Source organism: Onthophagus taurus, chromosome 11, assembly GCF_036711975.1.
Source record: "Onthophagus taurus isolate NC chromosome 11, IU_Otau_3.0, whole genome shotgun sequence".
Taxonomy (NCBI): Eukaryota; Metazoa; Arthropoda; class Insecta; order Coleoptera; family Scarabaeidae; genus Onthophagus; species Onthophagus taurus.
The window spans coordinates 23,060,913-23,085,233 of NC_091976.1; the positions used below are offsets into that span (position 1 = coordinate 23,060,913).

At 30.5% G+C, this 24,321-nt stretch overlaps 1 protein-coding gene and 1 non-coding gene across 2 annotated transcripts; one reads left to right on the plus strand and one right to left on the minus strand.

Annotated features, from left to right (window-relative positions):
- Positions 1–9,518: 9,518 nt before the first annotated feature.
- LOC111427414 (arylalkylamine N-acetyltransferase 1-like) lies at positions 9,519–23,338 on the minus strand. Its single transcript, XM_023062552.2, has 3 exons — positions 23,201–23,338; positions 10,547–11,070; positions 9,519–10,293 (listed from the first exon to the last, which is right to left on the minus strand). The coding sequence occupies exons 1-3, from the start codon at positions 23,201–23,203 to the stop codon at positions 10,095–10,097; spliced, it is 726 nt and encodes a 241-aa protein (XP_022918320.1). The 5' UTR covers positions 23,204–23,338; the 3' UTR covers positions 9,519–10,094.
- TRNAV-UAC (transfer RNA valine (anticodon UAC)) lies at positions 17,368–17,441 on the plus strand. The gene has a single exon. It is a non-coding gene; the product is annotated as a tRNA-Val (tRNA).
- Positions 23,339–24,321: the final 983 nt, after the last annotated feature.

The following is a 24,321-nucleotide window of genomic DNA, read 5'->3' on the forward strand; positions in this document are numbered from 1 at the left end:
TCATTTTAAAAATTTAAAGAATTTGATTTCTTCAAATGCCACATTTTTAATACCGAGGTTTATGATCACGAACTTAATAATTTGAATTATCACAACTCTTTTCGTGAATTTTGGTTATTTTAAAAACTTTTTATCTCATAAACTAATAGAGATTTTGAAGAACGCTTTTATTCATGAAAAAAAAAATACTTTTCTTTATAAATCATGAATGTTTCATCAAGATATCTTAAAAATTCGATGTTTCACGATTTCTTAAAAATGACTGCATAAAATTGTTTTTGTCTTAAAATCGCAAAAATTCTGGTTGTTTTTAAAATTGTTATCTCATGAAAGAATAGAGATTTTCAAGAACGGTTTCATTCATGAAAAAAATATATACTTTTTTTATAAATCACGAATCAAGATATCAACATGATATCTTAAGAATTCATTTTTGAAATGATAGATAATTGATATCTAATTCTGGTTGCTTTAAAAAGTTATTATTTCATGAACGAATATAATCAAGAACGTTTTGATTCATGAAGAAATAGATACTTTTCTTTATAAATCATGAAAGTTTCGCCAAGATATCTTAAGAATTCGATCTATAACGATTTTTAAAAAATGATTGTAGAAAATTGTTATCTAATTCTGGTTGTTTTAAAAAGTTATTATCTCATGAACGAATAGAGATATTCAAGAACTGTTGGAGTCATGAAAAAATATATACTTTTCTTTATAAATCATGAAAGTTTCGCCAAGATATCTTAAGAATTCGATCTATAACGATTTTTAAAAAATTATTGTAGAAAATTTTTTCTCTTCTTAAAATCGTAAAAATTCTTGTTGTTTTTAAAATTTTTATCTTATGAACGAATAGAGATTTTCAAAAACGATATGATTCATGAAAAAATACATACTTTCTTTTATAAATTACGAACGTTTCATCAAGATATCTTAAGAATTCCATATGGCACGATTTTTAAAAAATTATTGTAGAATATTGTTATCTTCATATAAAATCATAAAAATTGTGGGTGTTTGAAAAAATTTTTATCTCATGAACAAATAGAGGTATTCAAGAACTGTTTGATTCACGAAAAAATACATACTTTTCTTTATAAATCACAAATGTTTCATCAAGATATCTTAACAAGCGGTTCCATCACGATTTTTAAAATATTATTGTAAAAAATTGTTATCTTCTTAAAATCGTAAAAATACAGGTTGTTTTAACAGTTATTTATTTTTATTTATTTATTTGTAATCTTTGGGATACAAACAGGACAGGCCCAGTGAAGTATCCACTAATAATACATAAGAAGAACAATACAAAAATTAATGTTAATAATAATAACAAAATATATATATATATATATATATATATATATATATATATATAAAAGTAAACAAAAACCAGCAAAAGGGAAAAAATTAACAAAAAACAAAATAATAACAAAAACAAAATGACAATATGTTTAATGATATTAATAATAATATCAATATCATCTCATGAACGAATAGAGATATTCAAGAACTGTTTGATTCATGAAAAAATATATACTTTGAAACGATTGTAGAAAATTGTTATCTTCTTAAAATTATAAATTGTTATCTAAATCTGATTGTTTTGAAAAGTTATTATCTCATGAACGAATAGAGATTTTCAAGAACGGTTTGATTCATGAGAAAATAATATTTTTAGTATATATATATTATATACTTTTTTTTTGTAAATCACTAATGTTTCATCAAGATATCTTAAGAGTTCGATCTATCACGACTTTTAAAAAATTATTGTAGAATATTGTTATCTTCATAAAATCATAAAAATACAGGTTGTTTTAAAAGTTATTATCTCATGAACGAATAGAGATATTCAAGAACTGTTTGATTCATGAAAAAATATATACTTTCCTTTATAAATCACGAATGTTTCATCTAGATATCTTAAGAATTCGATATATCACGGCCTTTTAAAAGTGGTTGTAGAAAATTGTTATCTTCTTAAAATCGTTAATTTTCTGGTTGTTTTAAAATATTGTTATCTCATGATCGAATACAGATATTCAAGAACGGTTTGATTCATGAAAAAATATATTCTTTTCTTTATAAATCACGAATGTTTCATAAAGATATCTTAAGAATTCCATCTATCACGACTTCTTAACAATGATTGTATAAAATTGTTATCTTCTTAAAATCGTAAAAATTCTGGTTATTTTAAAATGTTATTATCTTATGAAGGAATAGAGATATTCAAGAACTGTTTGATTCATGAAAAAATATATTCTTTTCTTTATAAATCACGAATGTTTCATCAAGATATCTCAAGAATTCCATCTATCACGATTTCTTAAAAATGATTGTATAAAATTGTTATCTTCTTAAAATCGTAAAAATTCTGGTTGTTTTAAAAAGTTGATATCTCACGAACGAATAGAGATTTTCAAGAACGGTTTTATTCATGAAAAAATACATGTTTTTCTTTATAAATCACGCATGTTTTATCAAGATATCTTTTTAAAATTGATTATAGAAAACTGTCATTTTAATAAAATCTTAAAAATTCTTGGTTGAAAACATTTTTATCTCAAGAATGAATAGAGATTTTCAAGAATGGTTTTATTCCTAAAAAAGTACATACTTTTCTTTATAATAATAATTAAGTAATAATAATGTATTGTTTCCCAGAAGGTTACAATTTATACAAAGTACCACAACATGTACCAAAGTACAAAGTATAACTTATATAATTCTTATCTCTTTACCAGCTTGTCCCTGTCACTCGCTGCCACCAACTCCCCTATCCATCTCCTGCTCTCTCCCCCAGCACCTGCTTCCAATCTACCTTTTCTCAACTCACTGCACTCCACCAGCAGACGGTGCAAAGACTTCCAGCCTTCCTCACAAAGTCTGCACCATCTTTCCTCATCCTGCATCCAATATCTATTGGCCCTTTCTTCATTGCCACATCTAAATCTGGGTACCAACCTCATCCCTCTCTGTCATTAGGTACTTTGGTAACTCCTCCGCTACAATTTTGGCATATTTTGGGTTGTACCATCTTTCCCTTATTACATCTCAATCCCCTCCTTTCTTTTCCTGTTCACTTCTTCCGTTGAATACCCCACCCTTCTGTAGTATTCCTCCCTTTTTCGCTGCCCATAACGACTTTTTCCTGTCTCAATCTCTCTACGGCACAGTCAACCAAGGTTTTATAATGCACCTTTCCATCCACCCCCGGAGTCTACCTAACCAACCCCAGCACCCAGCTCCAGTACCTGGTCTGCACATCTTCTAAAAGTCCTTGTTTCTTCCATCTCCATACATCATAACATATATTAACCATTAAATTTTTATCAAGCTCTCAAACATTATTTTCCTTTTTCCCACATCGTTCCCAAATATCCTATCACCCCATACCTCCCCCATAACCTTATTCACTTTCGCTGCCAATATTTTAATATGCCCGCCTTTCTTGTTGTTTTCTTTAAATCTGTACGCCAAGTATGTGTACTTCCTCGATCACCTTTATAGAACTTCATCATCTTCGTTTTGTCTACGTTCACCTCCAAATCCTTCCACCTAAAATACCTTCAAAATTCATCCTTTTCTTTGTAAACCACGAATGTTATATCAATAAATCTTTATACATCATTTTTTCTCGTTTTACCACAATCTTTTTTGAGAATTGAGATAAAAAGATAATCTTTTATTTATTTTTTTTAATTAACGTTATGCACGTTGTTTATATCGGCAAACGCGTTTGTAGGCTTGATTTATTGTTTATTTATTATATGTCTACATGTCTACACGTGTAATATTTTTTTTTATTTGAATTGCATAAATTTCTTGACATTCGTACCAAAGGACGTCTACGAGGTACGAGGAACGAATTGTACATGATCGCATTTACCTTCTTTCTAAGAAAAATGTAATTTTTTAGGGTTGAATCAATATATTTTATACGATAAAGATAGTAAAGAAGTCTTGAAATGCATGGAGGAGATAGGATGGAATCGATATGTAGGAACAAGACGTTCGTTGGTTATAGATTATGCAATGGTTGATCAAAAAATGTGGAAGATGCTAAAAATGTTTAAATGGGATGATGTAATAGATTCTGATCATCAAACAACATTGGAGCAGTTTTAATGCGTTCAAAATTAAGATACGAATTGACTAATGTTTTTAGTTTTTGCATGGTTTGGATTAAAATCTCCAATAATCAAGCTATGTTGAAAATTGATTCTTCGATTTGACTATGTAGATGAACGAAGGCGTAGAAAATCGTTACATACGCTTTAAAAACTCCACACAAATTATATTTAAGAATAAAATAATCATTATCAAACGATTGAAGACGTCACATACAAATAAATTCATTTGCGTCATACCTTTTTAATCTTTAAATTACAAAAGGAACACAATTTATATAACGAAAATAGTCACTATTTACTATAATTATCGTATTTTGAATACGTAGAAAATATCGTATGACTTCACTTTCCGTATGTAATAATATAAAAAGGCAAGGACGTTTGTAAAACGATTCTTTTTCAAAAGATGAAATTACAATCCATTATTAGATTGTAATTCAATCGACAAAGCCGCTATTGTAATTTTTATCTGTTCATCTATTGATTTGTAATTGGATTTTTTTTTATTTGCTAAAAACAAATAAATCACGTGCAATTCGTTCTTGACCAACTAAAAACTAAAACGTTTCACTCTAAAACTAATTTAAATTAGCGATAACGTCAATGTCGCTTTTGTAAAACGAATACACGTTGACCAACACACGAGGCTTTTTGTATAACAATGTGATGTTATTCCTTAACTTTGCATAAGCAATCGTTTTCGAATTATTTGTTTATCTCTAAATTGTTTTTGATTACTTTTATTAAGAAATTTACTATGTATTATAATATATGTTCTTAATTCATCTGTTAAATCTAAAAATAGTATTAAAGTACACGACCTACGCAAAGATGGGTTCTAAATCAGTCACTTAAAGAAGAGGACCGATTTATTTAGAACGGTTAAGGCTGAAAATATAAACGAAATGTTAACGCACTGCAATTGATGTTGTTTAACATTAATTAAACGTTTCAATGCACGTTTACGCTTGTTATACACAAACGAAAGAAAAATTACCATCCGGTGCGATTATAAATAATGCAAATGCTAACTTTAATACTTGATCTTGACTTTGAAATCTTTAACATTTTATGATTGGCGTAAAACTTGTTTGCAACTTTTATTTTATAGTGGTTAAGTTACATCAGATAAAAAAAATAAAAATAATTTAATGATTAATTATTTATGAAAATTATGGATTGCCTAAAAAAAACGTTGAATGATTTAGTACTTTTTTCATGGTATGATAAAAAAATTATAAAACAAAAAAAATAAGGTAATTATCAAGCAAGATTATGATTACGTAATTTTTTTTTCTTTTGCGTAATTTAATGATACAGGTAGTTAAAACCTTAAACTTTACCCGTTCTTAATGGAATAACGTAACCAAAAAAAACCGCGACTAATTCACTTTGGTCATCATGTGAGATTTCTCAGAAGATTTCGTAAAAGGAAATGAAGCAAATAATTTCAGAACCAAACCCACTTTATTATTATTTTTAATTATCTTTTTTTAAAGTATGTTGAAGAGCAAGTAAAACCCAGGTAAACGAACTTTTAATCTGTAACCCGAGATCCAAACCAAGGTCTCAACTACAATAAAGTCTGAAAAATGATTAAATTATTTATCTCACAAAAGTTCTCCTTGAAACATGTTTTATTTATATTTTTTTAATGAATTCACACATCCGTTGTTGATAACCCAATTTATTTACTGATAATTTTATATTTAAATTAACATTTAAGGTAATTTTATGATTCAAATTGTTAAATGAACGATTTTACAAATTAGTTATTTTAAATTCACGACCTACAACAACGCAAAAATTACTGACCGAAAAGAGCTGGCCATTCTTTTGTATTAAAATTTAAAACGGCAAAAACAAGTACCATTCAAACGTAAAAATTGAATAAAAAATGTGGTTTTGAAGCGTGAAGTGTGCATAATTTAGTTAACAATGGTCGGCGAAAACATGTTTTCGAATATGACGAATACAATGAGCAGAAGTCTTAATGTTTGTTACTTAACCTTCGTCATCGGCATTATTACTTTGCAATCTGCCTTGTCTAGTTTGACGGTAATTTGCATGTTAAAAAAACTCTACGTCATTAATTTTCTCGTCAGTGTGGAATAAAACAATTATTTTATTTGAATTTTTATTGTTTTTTCTTGATGAATAAACAATTTTATTGTTTGAGATTTATAAGGCATATACAAGTGGAAAAGTACTATAATCGTGCAAAAATTCGACCTCCTTCTTGTGTAAAATAACTACATGTGTGAATGGCTAGAAAAAAATTGTTTATAGAATATGTTTTTGTTACTAGCTCCATATTATATGGATACTAAACTACAAGTCCGTCTAAGGATGCATTTCCATATTAAGTCAAGGTCGCTTCCGGCCGAGGAGCTACAACCTTAACATATCGATACTAAACTACACAATTTTTATGGATGCACATTTTCACTAAGCTGATGTCGCTTGTAGCCCAGGCGCTACATCCATAACATATCAATTCAAATATGCACGACTTTTAAGCATTAATTTCCTAATTAATAACATAAAAAAATAGTAATCTTGCAGATATCATTTTGTTGTATCAATACAAACATTTTTCATCCATAACATCTTTTCCTAGCATTTTTAGTTTTTGAGTTATTAAAATAATTGTTCAAAAACGTCATTTAAGAGATTTTGAGATTTTATGGTTTATAACTAAAAGGATGAAATATTTGTAGAGAATTTTCTTGTGGATTATGATTTTGTGGTTTATTATAAACAATTTTCATCAATACGATTCTCATCCATAATTATTAATTGTTGAGTTAAACGCCGTTTTTTCTGCTAAAATCTTAAATGTTTAAATGTTTTTGTTTTAAAATCTGTTAGGTTGGTAATAGTCCTAGTTGGATTATGATCGATTGCAGATATCATTTTGTTGGATCATTACAAACATTTCTCATCCATAACATATTTTCGTAGCATTTTTAGATTTTGAGTTATTAAAAAATGTGTTCAAAAACGTCAATTAAGGGATTTTGAGGTTTTATAGTTTATAACTAAAAAGACGAAATATTTGTAGAGAATTTTCTTGTGGATTATGATTTTGTGGTTTATTATAAACAATTTTCATCAATATAATTCTCATCCATAAAAATTAATTGTTGAGTTAAACACCGTTTTTTCTGCTAAAATCTTAAATGTTTAAATGTTTTTGTTTTAAAATCTGTTAGGTTGGTAATTATCCTAGTTAGATTATAATCGCTTGCGAATATCATTTTGTTGCATCATTAATCATTACAAACATTTCTCATCCATAACATTTTTTCCTAGCATTTTTAGTTTTTGAGTTATTAAAAAAAATGTTCAAAACTGTCAATTAAGGGATTTTGAGGTTTTATGGTTTATAACTAAGAGGATGAAATATTTGTAGAGAATTTTCTTGTGGATTATGATTTTGTGGTTTATTATAAACAATTTTCATCAATATAATTCTCATCCATAATTATTAATTGTTGAGTTAAAAACTGCTTTTTTGCTAAAATCAAAAATGTTTAAATGTTTTTGTTTTGAAATCTGTTAGGTTGGTAGTAGTCCTAGTTAGATTATAAACGCTTGCGGATATCATTTCGTTGCATCATTACAAACATTTCTCATCAATAACATTTTTCCCTAGCATTTTCAGTTTTTGAGTTATTAAAAAAATTGTTCATAAACGTCAATTAAGGGATTTTGAAGTTTTATGGTTTATAACTAAAAAGACGAAATATTTGTAGAGAATTTTCTTGTGGATTATGATTTTGTGGTTTATTATAAACAATTATCATTAACATAATTCTCATCCATAATTATTAATTGTTGAGTTAAAAACTGTTTTTTCTGCTAAAATCATAAATGCTTAAATGTTTTTGCTTTAAAACCTGTTAGGTTGGTAATAATCCTAGTTAGATTATAATCGCATGCAGATATCATTTTCTTGTATCATTACAAAAATTTCTCATCTATAACATTTTTCTCTAGCATTTTCAGTTTTTGAGTTATTAAAAAAAATCTGGTCAAAAATGTCAATTAAGGGATTTTGAGATTTTATGGAATGGATGCTTTTCATCTAACATCCATTGGCGTGTAACCATTGACGGAGGTGGGATTTGTAGCGCTACCGTCCAGAGAAGCAGATTCCAGTTTTTAATCTAACTATGTACCTCCAGTTCAGGTTACTTAGGTTCGCTATGTTCATTTCCAGTATATTGCTTGGCCTTTTTGGGGAACCTAACCTTGGGTTGCATCACTAGGATTGTGAAATGATTTATATTCCCCATTTTTTTTGTTGTCCAATTTTTCATGGTAGGTTTAAAATATTTGTTCCAACCTATCATAAGGTTTTAATTTGCAGTTTTAGCGTCATAACCTTCCCTTTTTCGAATATGGACTTTTTTCGATTACCAAATTGTCAATGTATTAAGAAGCAACTCCGATGGATTTTTCCGATTGCCAATTTAGTGTTTAGGACTTGTAGGGCATAGCTCTACTTCTGTTTTCTCTTTAAATGACATTTATATTGACACATGATATTTATGTTCTCTCGTTGGAAATCTGATGAACAATTTTTATCAATATGATTCCCATCTACAATTATTACTTATTAAGCTAAAAACCATTTTCTTCTATTATGTTGGTAATAAAATGATTATGTTAATTTATGCACATAATTTAACAGCAACCTAGATGACTTTTGAATTCTTTTTGACTATTTCCTGCAATAGCAGTTATATCACGAGATTAGTTGAAAGCACAAATTTGACTTGATTGAAACAAAATGAAAACTTGATACGAAGATGAGTTGGTGCGATGAAAGCTTATTGGAGAATTGATATCTGATATGATAGAGAGAATCATGCTTTCATAAGCTGCTCTCCAGAGCATTTCTGCATTCATCCTTGTTCTCAACCATCTAGAATGTGTGCGCTAGACTTTGTCCCCCCTTTGTTAAATTTTGCAATGTTTTCATTCTTAAGCATTCTGCCCCAACAAAACATCTCCAGGGCATCGATTTTACAGAGATACGATGTAGTCTTGATATGCAGACTTGACATGGACTGGATTCTGTACATATTTGACTTAATATAAACATGATCAGGCGGCAATACAGAGATATGTATACTTTATTTTAGTGCAACCTTGATGAGGATTTGATACAAAAATGATTTTAAGTACAATCTTGAAGTTTTTTGGAGACTTGACATTGTTATACAAAACTTGACTAGTTCAAAATATAGTATGAGATAGAAATGAAGTAAATTTGATATTGTCTCCATGCAAATTTATTACTTTTTTTGCTAAAGAATTTTTTTAAAAAGTTATTTCTCGTGAATGAATAAAGAAAAATACAAATAATTTTTAAAACAATTTTTATTAATACAAAAAACCATTCAATATATAATTCAACTAAACAATTAAAAAATAAATTAACCAACATTTTAATAGAGCGCATTTGAAAACACCCACATTAAAACACCTGTTCAAAACCGCGTTATGAACTTCTTGCAAAATGTATTCATTGTTATGCAATTGAAACAATACAAAGAGTTGGTGGTCGGATCGCGCGATTTGTAGCTAAAAAACAGTAGTCATGAGAGCAGTAGTAGATGTGTCATCAACTTTACATGCATTTTAAATACTCACAATTTACATACACTACGCGTATTGTTTCAAGAATACCGAGGTGAAGGGGCCTTTAAGAATTATTACAACCCAACAACAAACGTCGTTGTTCCAACTGCTCTTATGATGACCTTGTCAATTTGCAAGATAGAATTTTTTCCTCGTTTAATCCTAACTTTGTAGAATAAAAGATTTTTTTATTTGAACTATCACATTTAACATGTAAAACATTTATTATTAATATTTAATATTTATTATTAAATCTTTGGTTTAAGTTGTGCTTTACTTTTCTCATATACCTTGTTTTTAATTTATTTGTTGAACATAAATTGTAAACGCATCGTGTGGTGGTGATGGCGAAAACGTGACCTCACCGAATTCGGTGTAATCTTCGTATTTTAATGTATAAACGCATTCAAATCCCAGTCTTGCTAATGCTCTTGCACTGTAATAACTTGTACAATCACCTCTCATAAGTCCAAAATCCTCCTCTTTAGCAATTTGTCTTAAACCAAAAAAAATGTCATAAAAAATAAAAGTACTCGATCTTACTGATAGGTGAAGGAAGGTCAAGTTTTTTAACTCGTTACTTAAATTAATCAAATTTTACCGATGGTAATCAGAGTAATAAATTAATAGACAGTTTTATACAAGGACCTACCTTAACACTTTGAGCCAATTTAAATTTAAAAATAACAAAAAAACTTTCGTTTCACCTTGAATTAAACAGCATAAAAATTAAGATAAAAAATATTTACCTTGTTCTATCCATAAGTTGTTTGGCAATCCCTCTCCCTCTAAAGCTACCATCAACTGATAAAATTTTCACGCAAAGCACCTTATCAACATCAGTAAATTTCTCAAAAATCTCACTCATTTTATCGGCGTATCTCAAAAACCGGATAATTTTCAAAAATTTCTCATTACCATGAACATCGTTGTCGTTATCATCGTTACAATTCTCCCGATTTTCATTTCGACGAATAATCCCGTTTAAACAAACGCCGATTATTTGACCGGACGCCGAGACGGCCATCAAAGAAATTCCGTCTTTTATTGTTTGCACGGAATACTCCTCCAATTCCGGGCACGTTCCATTTTCATCATCTAAGAGCTTCACATAGGTATTTAACGGTTCATCTCGAAAGAAAAATTTTCTTAAGAAACGTATCACGTTGTTGTAATCCTCTTCTTTTATTGGTTTTATCGAGTAATCATCTTTCGGTGATATTTGAAATAGTGGTGTTGTTGGTGTCGATGATGTTGAGGAATTGTCCAAAGACTAGAAACAAAGAAAAAAAATTTGTGGTTTAGAAATTGTTTTGTTTTGTTAAATGTCAAGGATAAATTTATTTATTATTAGGTTTTTAACCCTGCATTACCCAGATGAATCATCATTATTGCTAAGATGCTTGTTTTGCTTAACTTTTGCTTAACAATATTGCTCTCTTGCACTTTTGCTTTGAAATGCGTCAACATCAAGAAAAATACGAAAATATGAGAATTGGATGAATTTGTTGCTTTTTCAAGTTGTTAATGGTAGCACTTTAGAAATGGAGCATATTACAAAAAAACTTTTGGAGCAATAGTTATTGCAAACTTTATTCTTATCAATATTGCTTTCTTGAATTTTAGCTTTAAAATGCGTCAATAACAAGAGATATACAAAAATATGAAAATTGGATGAATTTGTTGCTTTTCAAGTAGTTAATGGTAACACTCAGGAAATGGAGCATGTTATAAAAAAACCTTTGGAACGAAAGTTATAGCTAATTCTATTCTTAACAATATTGCTTTGTTGCACTTTTAGTTTAAAATGCGTCAATAGCAAGAAATATATAAAAATATGAAAATTGTATGAATTTGTTGCTTTTCAAGTAGTTAATGGTAACACTCAGAAAACGGAGCATGTTATAAAAAAACTTTTGGAACGAAAGTTGTAGCTAATTCTATTCTTAACAATATTGCTTTGTTGCACTTTTGGTTTAAAATGCGTCAATAGCAAGAAATATACAAAAATATGAAAATTGGATGAATTTGTTGCTTTTCAAGTAGTTAATGGTAACACTCAGGAAATGGAGCATGTTATAAAAAAACCTTTGGAACGAAAGTTGTAGCTAATTCTATTCTTAACAATATTGCTTTGTTGCACTTTTAGTTTAAAATGCGTCAATAGCAAGAAATATATAAAAATATGAAAATTGTATGAATTTGTTGCTTTTCAAGTAGTTAATGGTAACACTCAGAAAACGGAGCATGTTATAAAAAAACTTTTGGAACGAAAGTTGTAGCTAATTCTATTCTTAACAATATTGCTTTGTTGCACTTTTGGTTTAAAATGCGTCGATAGCAAGAAATATACAAAAATATGAAAATTGTATGAATTTGTTGCTTTTCAAGTAATTAATGGTAACACTCAGGAAACAGAGCATGTTATAAAAAAACTTTTGGAACGAAAATTATAGCCAATTTTATTCTTAACAATATTGTTCTCTTTCACTTTTGCTCTCAGATGCATCAATATCGACAAATATACGTGTATACGAAAATTAGATGAATATGTTGCTTTTCAAGTAGTTAATGGCAACACTCAGGAAACGGAGCATGTTATAAAAAAACTTTTAAAACTAAAGTTGTAGGTAATTTTATTCTTAATAATATTGTTCTCTTTCACTTTTGCTCTCAGATGCATCAATATCGACAAATATACGTATATACGAAAATTGTATGAATATGTCGCTTTTTCATGTTAATGGTAACACTCGGGAAACGGAGCCTATTATAAAAAAACTTTTGGAACAATAGTTATTGCAAATTTTATGACCAATAATATTCCTCTCTTGCACTTTTGCTTTTAGATGCGTCAATATCGAGAAAAATACAAAAGTATGAAAATTGTATGAATTTGTTGCTTTTTTAAGTTGTTAATGGTAACACTCGGTAAATGGAGTATGTTATAAAAACTTTTAGACCAAAACTTGTAGCTAATTTTATTATTAACAATATTGCTCTCTTGCACTTTTGCTCTCAGATGCGTCAATATCGAGAAAAATACGAAAATTGTGATGAATGAATTTCGTTGTTTTACAAGTTGTTTACAGAATGGCTTTCGAAGAGGTAGATCACTGTGTCTTCACATTACAGCAAATAATAGAAAAGAGAAGGAAGCAAAATATAGAAACATCGCATTTAATTCAGCAAATTGTGGTCAATACTGAAAAAAAGAGGTTTTCCTGATCACTTATGCAGAGCAATAAAGAACCTTTACAGACACACCGCTATAACAATAAACACTATCTCAGACGAAGACTTGGATTTGATCTACATTAATCAAGGAGTAAGACAAGGTTGTTTTCTGTCATCGCTTTTATTCAATTTGTATATGGATGATCTAATCAAAAAATGGAAGGATCAAGTTCCAAATGGCATCCTCCTACACTATAACAACATCCTGAAAACACTAAAATAACAAGATTTTAAAATCAAAAGTTTTAATGAGTACTCAATATCTTGCTGCTACTTCCACATTGCTTAAGACAATTAAGACAGAATTAACAAAAGGTCGGCCATAAAGCTGTATTCTTCTCAAGGCCAATTTAATTTCCAAGAAGACATGAAGAAACAATTCGAGATTAAAATTGCAAAAATGTCGAAATTTATCTGCAATATTAAAAATATTCTAAAAAATGCGAATACACGAGTCGTGTCTTATCGCTCTAACTATTTACAGATACTATTACAGTCGATCGTAATCGATAACACGAGATGTATCTGTTTCGATTGAATCGAATTCCTCTTGGTGTGACTTATCGTAAATCCAAAGTTGGCCTGCGCTTTCAATTTGATAGATTTATGATAAAGAAAATCATCGCGTGAGGATTGAAATGTAATGGATTGCTTCAAAGCGTAGATTAAAATTTATAAGAAGTAGGTAGTTTTATATTTATGGTACAAAAACAGACATTAAAAGATCCTATTTTCTATGGATAATCTTATGCAGATCGTTGTATAAATGAATATAAACTGTTTATTACAATAAAATGAACGCCTCTCGTTCGATGTTTTTCTTTCATTAAAAAAGTTGTTTACTAAGTAACAGATTATCTTTATTAAACCTTTTTATTCGATGAGAATTTGTCAACTAAATTAATCAATTAACACTTTATATTCTATTATACAGGGTGTTCCGTGACTCGACCGACAAACTTATACCATATATTCCGGAAAGAAAATTTATTAATTTACTAATTAACACAAAATTACAGCAGCTGTTCAAAATGAGAACCACCATTTTCTAAATATGTAGCTATCCTTCGTGTCATAGAATGTTGCTAGTTAATTTCTTTAGCGAATTAGTAGTTTCAACTATTCTGTCAATCAACTCTTACTATTATACACACGAGATTTGAGGCATCCCCACAGAAAATAATCTAGACAAGTCAGATGACCGAGCTGGCCAATGTACAGGACCACCTCGTCCTATTCATCTTTCTCGAAAATTTTGATTAAGAAATACCGTCATTAAAGCAAAAGGTTTGCTGGAACCACATGCTACGATGAGCTTCTAGAAGACTATCTTCTTTATAATTCGGCAATTCTTCTTCCAAAAAGTGAAGGCTAGTTTCTGCACTAAGACGTCTTTCAAAAAAATGAGTCCCAACAAGTTGATTATTTAACAAGCCGCACCACACGTTGACAAAAAAACGATATTGATGGTTAACAACGATTGCTTCGTGTGGGTTTGGATCCGTCCAGATGTAAGAATTATGTGTGTTGTTAATACCATTCCTTGTAAACTAGGCCTCGTCCGTAACGCAGGAAGTAAATGCTGGACTTTGTGTAAATGATAGAGATAATGTCCATCATAGTGCAGAATTCTCCATACGGTGGTTTGAGGAATTCCCGTTGTATGAGATATTCTACGAATACTGGTAGAAGGACTTTGTTCAACTCCATTTAAGACTGCTTCAGACAGCATAAAAATCATTAATTTATCCAACGTTAAATCGTCAAGACTATCACTTTTTTTAATTCCTTAGATATCTCCGAAATAAAGAGGAATTCACCTATAAGTGATATACCATTTTTTGATCGTAATGACTCCCTGAATATTTAATATATGATACCCATATGATATTAGCTTTTTTATTGCCGCTTCAATCATCTTCACCCAGTTCATCTCCACATTGATATCTTGGATTAATTTTTTCCTAGGCCTACCTCTTTTGTTTCTTTCTTCTGGCACCCAGTTCCAAACCTTAATTGGGATTCTCTCTTTACTTATTCAGCATAGATATCTATACCATTTTACTTGCTTTTCATTTATAGTGTCTACAGGGTGTTTCGGTGACTCGGGGAACAAATGTAACCACATATACTAGAGTGAAAATGATGACGATTCATGTAAAAAAAAATTTGTAAAAGTCCTCAAATTGCAAAGATACAGGCCATCAAAGTTATGAAATTTTAACACATTTTTGTAAATATCTTAAACACTATTTATGGTAAAGCGTTGAAATTTGGTACAGCGTAAACTAACATCACGTAAAATCATTAGGCAATTTTTGAGATGGATCGGTACGCGGGAACAATGCTATACAGGCTGTTCGTAAAGTGTGTTTGCTCAGAACTTTTTTATTCTATCATAACGCTACATTTATTTTTGCATTTTCTAATAGTAAATTTAGTTTAGAAACTTTTATCACTCTTGGAGAATATTGATAAAAACCACCGTTTCCGTATTAAATGCAAAAATGTTAGGCTCCGAATAAATAAATAATTTGAATTAGCAATGACAAGTGAAAATCGAACTGAGCTGTCATAACTATTATGTGTGCAACATGTCCAAGTGTAGATTTAGCTAAATCACATTTTTAATTTGTTTTAGTTGGTTTAATAAAAGAATCCAAAAACAATAAATTAAAAATCAATAAAAAATAAACAAAAAACCAACAACACTAACAGGAATAATAAAAAAAGTACATAAAATAACAAGACAAGTAATAAAAAATACTAAAGGTGTTCAAAAACTTACATTTCTTTTTTTTAGTAATAGCACTATTGAAATCGGAACCCAACATTTTTGGATTTAACACGAAAACGGTGATTTTTATCAATATTATCTAAGAGTAATAAAAGTTTCTAAACTAAATTTACTATTAGAAACTGCAAAAATAAATGTAGGGTTATGAAACAATAAAAAAGTTCTGAGCAAACAAACTTTAGGAACAGCCGGTAAGCATTGTTCCCGCGGACCGATCCAACTCATAAATTGCCTAACAATTTTACACGACATTGATTTATACTGTACCAAATTTCAGCGCTTTACTGTAAATAGTGTTTAAGATATTTGGAAAAATGTGTTAAAATTTCCTAACTTTGATGGCCTGTATCTTTGAAATTTGAAGACTATTACTATTTTTTTTTTACATGAATCGTCATCATTTTCACTCTAGTATATGTGGTTAAATTTATTCCCCGAGTCACCGAAACATCCTGTATAATTGAATTTTGTGCCATCATTCTTCTTCTTATTTCCTCATTTCCTTAGTAATGTCCACTGTATGACCGAACTGTATTAGTTAAGTTACTGTTTTAGATACTCATTGTTGAAGTATACATATATATTTTGTATGACGTCTGTCCAAAAACTTTTTTTTGACATATAAATAAACATTAAACATTAAACATTTTCAACTCGGTCCAGCATCTTCTCCAAAACATCATCTCTGCTTCTAGCAGTCTTTGAGTTGTGTCTTTGTCTCTCATCCACACTTCTGACCTATACGTCATTAATGGGTCTATAATGGCCCTAAAAATATTTTTCTTTATTTGTATCATTAGGTTGTTATTCCACAGAATTGAATGCATTGCCTTTATCGCTTTTTTTTCCTCTGCCAACTTTTCTCATTACATCTTTATTCTCCTTTCCAACCCCATTTATTGTATTTTTTTTCTAGTTCATTTAACATATACCTCATATCCTCTTTGTGCTCTGCAAAAACTGTGTATGTGGCTGTCTCCTACCCATATTTCCATCGGGTTGCATTTCCTTTTCGCATGTTTTAGGATTGAGTGGATATAGATACTTTATATTTTATTAAAATAAAGTTCTAAATATAACAATTTTAACTCATTTAAATTTAAATTTTAGTTTAAATTTTGATCGAAACTTTATTACACTAAAACGTTTCGGAACTGTATTGAAAATTCAATTTGTGCAAACTCCATAGCTCTTCTCTCCATTAAAGAGAACGAAACCCGACGCTGTTGCCATAGACACGGGTCGCATTCGAAACTCCCCGGGTATTTTACGTGCTTAACGACCGACCCGGAGGGCTTTATAAGCTCTTCAAAAGCTCTCCACGCTTATTCCTCTATGTTCTGCACTCCTCTATTTCTTTTTAATTGCATAGATTTTTAATTTTCTTCTTTTTAAGATACTTTAATAAATATTCTAAGAGATTATATTGTTTTGTTGCGTTTTTAATTAAAACAATATTTATTTATTAATGATTTTTATGGTAATTAATTAATTTTAGTTTGAAAAAGTTTTCGAATTGATTCATAGTTTTTATCTGGTTTCGTAGTGTAGTCGGTTATCACGTCTGCTTTACACGCAGAAGGTCCCCGGTTCAAACCCGGGCGGAACCAATCTTTTTTTTTTTCTCTTTTCATTTATTTATTAATAATATTAATTTATTCAAACCAAACCCAAATGTATCCTAATTATACCTTTTAACAGGAAGTATATCAAAACGAATTAAGTAAATCGGAAACGGATCTAAACGATATGGTATCTCGTTTTAAAATCGAGTTCACGACCGAACACTGTTGGAGTCATTTGTCGTGTCGTTTTTAACCTCGTTTTGAACCTATTCGCCTTTTCCTTTAACATAAATCTCGTATACACGTTCATTATTTACTTTACACGTCCTTTAGTTTGAAACCAAACCCTATGATCTATTCATACTTCCTATTTTTTTTACTTTCTTGAACCGTGAAAGGAATGCGATTCAGCGGTTTTAATACATCCGGCTATTAAAAAGGTAAACTTTGTTTATTACAACTCGGATTGTTTTTGTTGAAAATATGTTAATTCCGATTTCTTGGAATAAATTATTATTTTTTTGCTATTTGATTGATTAGGTTTTTTATGAAAAATTGAATGCGAATCGGCCGTGAAACTGAGAGGAGATTTTTATTGCTCTTTACCTTTGGGATCGATATAACGTTCAAACCGTCCAATTTAGCCAACGCTGTGAAGCGTCTGGTCCAGCTATGGACTTAATTGGATTTCCGGTTAATTGAAAGCGGAAAATGTCGGTAAATGGAACTGTTAGTGACTCTAATTTAGTCAACTAAAACTAATTTTAAATAGAAATATCGAGTGATCACATTTTGGGAAGAAAATTCCTTTTTGATGACCAATAGAATAGACACAAAAAAAGGTGATAAGAACCAAATCAACTTTTATCAAAAAAAACTTTACGCTTTATTTCTCTATATTTCAGCCAAGTATTTTATGGATTGTATACCGAAAAATATAATCCGACGTTGTTATTTGATGTTTTCTGAATGTAATTGATATTACATTACTTCGTTGAATATAACAACACTTTGTGATGTTGTTCTGAAAATAACACAGATCTGCAAATTTTTGTTGTCTACAGAGAGTCATTTCCGAAGTAATTTTCTGCTTAAACACGTCAGGATTTTGAGATATCTGAGGTTATGACAAAAAAAATTGGATTTTTTGGCTACTTTTGAAATTATGTACAATATTTTTTGCTGTATTTTATCGTGAACTTGAACACTGAACGCAGTATGAGTACCAGCCGCCGTACTCATTGTTCATTCCTTACACTTAAAAGAATCAAAAAAACCATAATGGTTTTCTGACAATTTAGGTGATGTTAGTGAAAAACATTTCAAATTTCCATCTGGATGTACAAGAAATGGAAAGATGGTATCAGGAAAAATGGTCCACAACTATACAAGCTGACTTTGCTGGTCACTTCAATGTTATGAGACACATGCTCAATGCAAGAGGCAATCTGGCACAAGATCTATGAAACTCAAGCAAAAAAGATTCCATAAAAGTTAAATGAAGTTAAATTGTACAACACCGCTCGAGAGCTCATTTTAAAGGGTAAAGATAGTACTATATGATGCAGTAGATAGAATAGTATAGAATAGTCACCAAAATAATATTGTGTGTCTCACACATAACTTCAAAAGCAGCAAATCCTGACATGATAGTCCATTTCTGAGCTCGAAATCTGATTCCACGCAGAAAATTATGTACTTCGGAAAAAATCGTCAGCCATCCAGCATCAACAACCCCTTTTTTGCAGATCTGAGTAATTATTGTAAACCGAATTACGCTAACTACGATTTAGGTAATTACTAAATGCCAGCTGGGTGCAAGAAGTCTTGAGGTTTAACACTTCACATTTAATCTCTTCCTCATAGATAGCAATGCTTATATCGGTGGTCCAGACATTCCTCGCGTTCTCCGTCGTTTGATATCATTTAGAGTTTATTGCGCACGCAACATGCTACACAGTGTCGAGTTCTAATTTTGAGAAAAGTGTAATCGCGAGGTGTCACAGAAATGGCTGATCCTTAAGGAGTACAACTACTGAGTTAAATTATCGAAGTTTCGATAGGTATTGTTGTTTTCATCTGTAATAAAGCACATTTACTCCATTTTCATGGTCGTGTTACTGCTCATAAGTCTTTGATCACTAAATCTAATCGAACTGCTCTTCTAATGTTGTGCAAAATACATCTGGAGCGACAAATCAAGTTTTATGCTCCACCGTTCGGTTGATAGGTTGACAGACAACTTCCTGCCCGTATACATTCTTCATTGGAAACACCTTGTTTAGATAATTTGTTAAGAGAAGATAATTGTTTCCTACGTTATAGCAGTTTCAAGGAAGAGACATATAGGACGATAACGCTAGCTGTCACATTGCAAGGTCCACCATCGATTAGTATACTGATCAACATTATCAAGAATCTCTGGAATTAATTAAATCGTCGAGTTAAGAGATCTAAAATCGATTAAAGAAGTTATGTGGCTTGTCCAAGCCGAATAGAAGAAAATACCAGCTTTTGCTGGTATTTTCTTGGTATAACCTTGGTATAACCTGAGCTGAGGTTATAATTGCCGCAATATTACATGTATCTGTTTATTCGCAGATAAGCTATGAAGTCTTATTTCCAATTGATTATGGATGTAGACGCTACTAATTTTATTACTTGATATCTACTACATGTAATGAATATTGAAGATTTTAATTGTAGTGTTTCGGCTGCAGATCACAAAGATTTGTAATCATGTTGTGGAAATAATTGTTATCAACCGAGGTTACAAACATCTATTTTTAGTGGCCTGGATCAAATTATGTCTTCTGAGTTCAATAATTTAGGTTTTAGGATTTTTTAGCTTTTAGTATCTTCCTTTCAGGTAACAAATAATTATTATAGTCTGGGTAAAGAGACGCCACGATCGTTTGCGACAGAGGCTATGATGAAGACTTCAATTGTAGCTGCTCCGATTTCGACTGTAATATCTTCTTTGCAAATAGCAACGTTTCGTGAACTTATTATGAAAATAATTATTATAAACTGATGTCACGAAGTGATTTTCTGCTAGTCTAGGGAAAAAGTCACAGCAAAAGCTTATGGGCGGGGGTATAATCAGCATTGTCAGTTTCAATTGTAGTATCTCATCCGTAATATAATAAGCCCGATATTGTATCCATTCTAAAGACAAGTCGGGTCTAATGGCAATTTCATTAACTTTGATCATAATATTGAGTAGCCATTATTCTACTCTCGTCACCGCGACCTATAAGATCTATTGTATCTTAAACCCTCCAAAGGTTTAGGGCAAATGCAGGTTCTTGAGACTTTACAGAAAATTTTGTGTCTTATCTCTCAGGTTACCGATAGAGTAGGCATTAGTCAGCGACATGTGCTAATCTAAGGAAGTTCTTTCCAGCGTAAAGCTACAGTTTTAAGTGGCTTTTTTTGTTGTCCACAACCGGGTTGGGGTTAAATAAACAGCGTCCTCGCTGCCTCTTTGGCCAGCTTGTCCGCCTTTTCTTTGCATTCAATGTCATTGTGATCTGGAACCCACCATATAGTAACATCATTGCCCTTGGCGAGTTCTCTCAGGTTGCCGGTAGATTCTTATCAGTGAGTGAGAGTAGGTATCAGTCAACGACATGTTCTAATCTGTCTATTGTCTATAGTGCATCTTGTCTAAGCTATAACGAATTGAGAGATTTACAGCATTCGGAACAAGACACCCATATACAACAAAAGTGAACAAAATTCATTGTTGATTCAATTGAGGACATGGTTGAATGATAATGACATGACGATAATAAAGTTGGAAATCATTTTTTGTTTTTTATCAAAATCATATACGTGGTGAATAGTATTTTATCCCTACGAAATGAAAAGTTAAAAAATTGATTCTCATTGTATAGAGTTGTTTATTTGGCGTGTTTCTTGGATATTAATCGGATAAAACCAGTATTTAGATAGCCCAAGATGCGTTCTTTTTTTCAAATTGGTAAATCATTTATAATGGCTTCTATAACTGCATCCGGACTTGAAGTTTGATAATTTTGAAGTGTATGAATAAGTATATGGGCAACGTTATTCGTTATTTGTTGATGCTCATCATATCGACAGCACAACCAGTTATCTCAAAAGATAGCGGAGATATCGGCAAATAAAAGTAGGTGAAAAAACATCTATCTAAATCTGGATTTGAGTCTGCCATAACCTTCGTTTTTTAGAACCAACCCAACCCATGCAGATTCTTCGTATTAAAGTACATTAATTCATATACAACACATTAGTTTTGAAGGATTGACGAGTACTTGGATAGGTCTTCGTGGCTACTACCCATTTTGAGCGTGTGTCGTCTTCAAATTAGATATGTACGATATAAAAATTAGTACCTTGCTCCATTCCCAAAGTTTTTTCATAGCAAATGTAATACATAAGAAAAGCGTAACATAATTATGGACTCTTATTTCAATAATCACAACCAATCATTTACGCCAATCTTTCTGAAAGACAAAGTGTTGTATGAATATATGTTGATAGTTGTAGCAAAATTACAGGGAAGTATGATGTCTTTGCAATTTGCATTTCATAATCAAAAGTAAGCAAAATCAGCTATATTACTTGTATTAATGCTCAAGGGCTTTTTATATCTACAAAAACATAAAACCATTCTTTGAACATTGTTTAGAGTTGGTGTTTGAGTACAATGATGTTACCTCTATAACGACTGGATTATATCTATTTAATTTTATCATCCAGAGACAACACATTAATAGATACCGTTAATAATAATCGTAACACAACATTAGAAAGAAAAACCACATATTGTATAAAGATGAGCTAAGTGATAAAATTCTACTTGCAGTCACGTAATAAAATAAAATTACGTATTTTGTGGTTAATATTTTTTTAAATTAACAATATCTACAACCTGTTCACCTTAAACATGCTTGAAATGAATCATTTTGTTTCAATTAAAAAATGAAATTAACGTTCCAGACAACTATCAACTTAATCAGTCATTCGATTCAATTCAATCATCGATTTTCTAATTGGATATTAATTTATTAAAGTTTTGTACATAGAACACGGACGTTAGACCTAAATAATTTACATAAATGAACTAAAAAAAAATGTTAATAGTAAGATTGTTCGTGGTGTCACTTGGAGTGAATGTCAAGGATGGAGAAAAATCACACGATTACAAGTTATCAAACGATAGGTATCATGGATACTAAAATGGGTTGGGCTCGTTGTATAAAACCTTTAAAACATTTTTTTTTTATTTTCTCGTGTGGCACACTCTCTTTCTGTCCGGATATTGTTCGGTTATTCGTTTCAAAGTTCAGATACAGTAGGAGAATAAGTAATACCTTTAAGAAAATTGTAAATTCAAATAAGAAAGAGACTTAGGCTACAAATAGATCTTGCAACAATTTATTTTCATTCATACTAATTTATGTCCTTATTTCCACAAATTATACGTTTTAAATGGAAATCTTTTAAACACTATATTCTTTTAACAATTTTTATCGCCAATAAACACACCTAATTTATTGTGATATTTTTTTTTAATTTATTTAAATTCAATACACTTCATTATAAAGCGATTTACAACTACTCATTCATTAGTATTTTATTAACATCGAATACGCCTTAATTGCCCTTACATCAATTCACATTTAAATCAACTTCTAACTAAACATTCTAAATCAACATTTAATTCTAAAACACAAAATTTAAATGCAATCAATACACTTTAAAAGGAAAGCCATAAAAATGCCCTACGCAAAGAATAAAATTCCCTTAAAACGTACCATTTTAAGAATGTCTTGAAATCGTTCTTAAATCAATGACATTTTCGGCCACTTGAAGAAATTTGGGGTAATTTTTTTTAAAAGAAAATGCACGTTAATGACGAGATGAATCTTTTGTAGCCAAGGGTTGACGCTGAACGACTGGGCCGGAGGGCTGCTGCTCTGGAAGATGCCCCGCGAGCCCCCTCGAAACCCCGGTGACAACTGTTGAACGCGCACGCTCACACCAGAAATCAGTTAAATATTATTATTAGATTACGATGATTTTCAATAGGAGTAAATCTAATTGAGTGGAAAATTCGAAAAATTAATTTTAAAAAGTTATTTTTGGCGAACTTTTTATTACAATCATAAAATTTTTACGATTTTGTATGTCAAAAGCCAAAATTTAAATCGATTTAACAATCGTATAAATATAAATATAAATCAAATGAATTTTTATAGTGGGTGTATATTAAGATTAATTTAAAAAAGGAATTTTTCTTTGTTCTTTAATCGTTCTTGTCGTGACATTAGATAGAGAGCTGATTAATATTTATTTGAAGCTTATACATAATTACACTTGCTCGACACACGATTCATTCATATTCAATTTTGTCTACACCGTTAAAATATGAAAGGATCGTATATCAAAGATAACGATTTTTGTTGCAATTATGTTAATATATACCGTTTCAAATAATATTAAAATAATTAGTCTTATACTGAGTGTTTTTCTAACTGTAAGTCATGTTATACCGTGTTAATGCATTAAACACACATGATTGAAATGCAAATCCTAACACAACTTTACTAATAAGTAATGAGCAAAATCAAAATCGGAAAAGTTTTGTCCAAATAACATCAGAAATGAACACTTAAAATATGAAGGGATACCGCTAACTCACCTAACAATATCCTCACCACCAGGCAAGTGCCAAAGGATTGGAAGCAAAATACAAGTATCGTTCTGCACAACAACAGGAAGCTAGATGACCCATCATATCACCATAAAGATTTTCACAAAGCTTCTAGCTTACAATATCACCAAACAAGTGTCCGCACGAGAGGAACAACAACCAACACCATTTCTAATAATTCTTGGGGATTTGAATATTGATATGATGAACATAACTGATCGA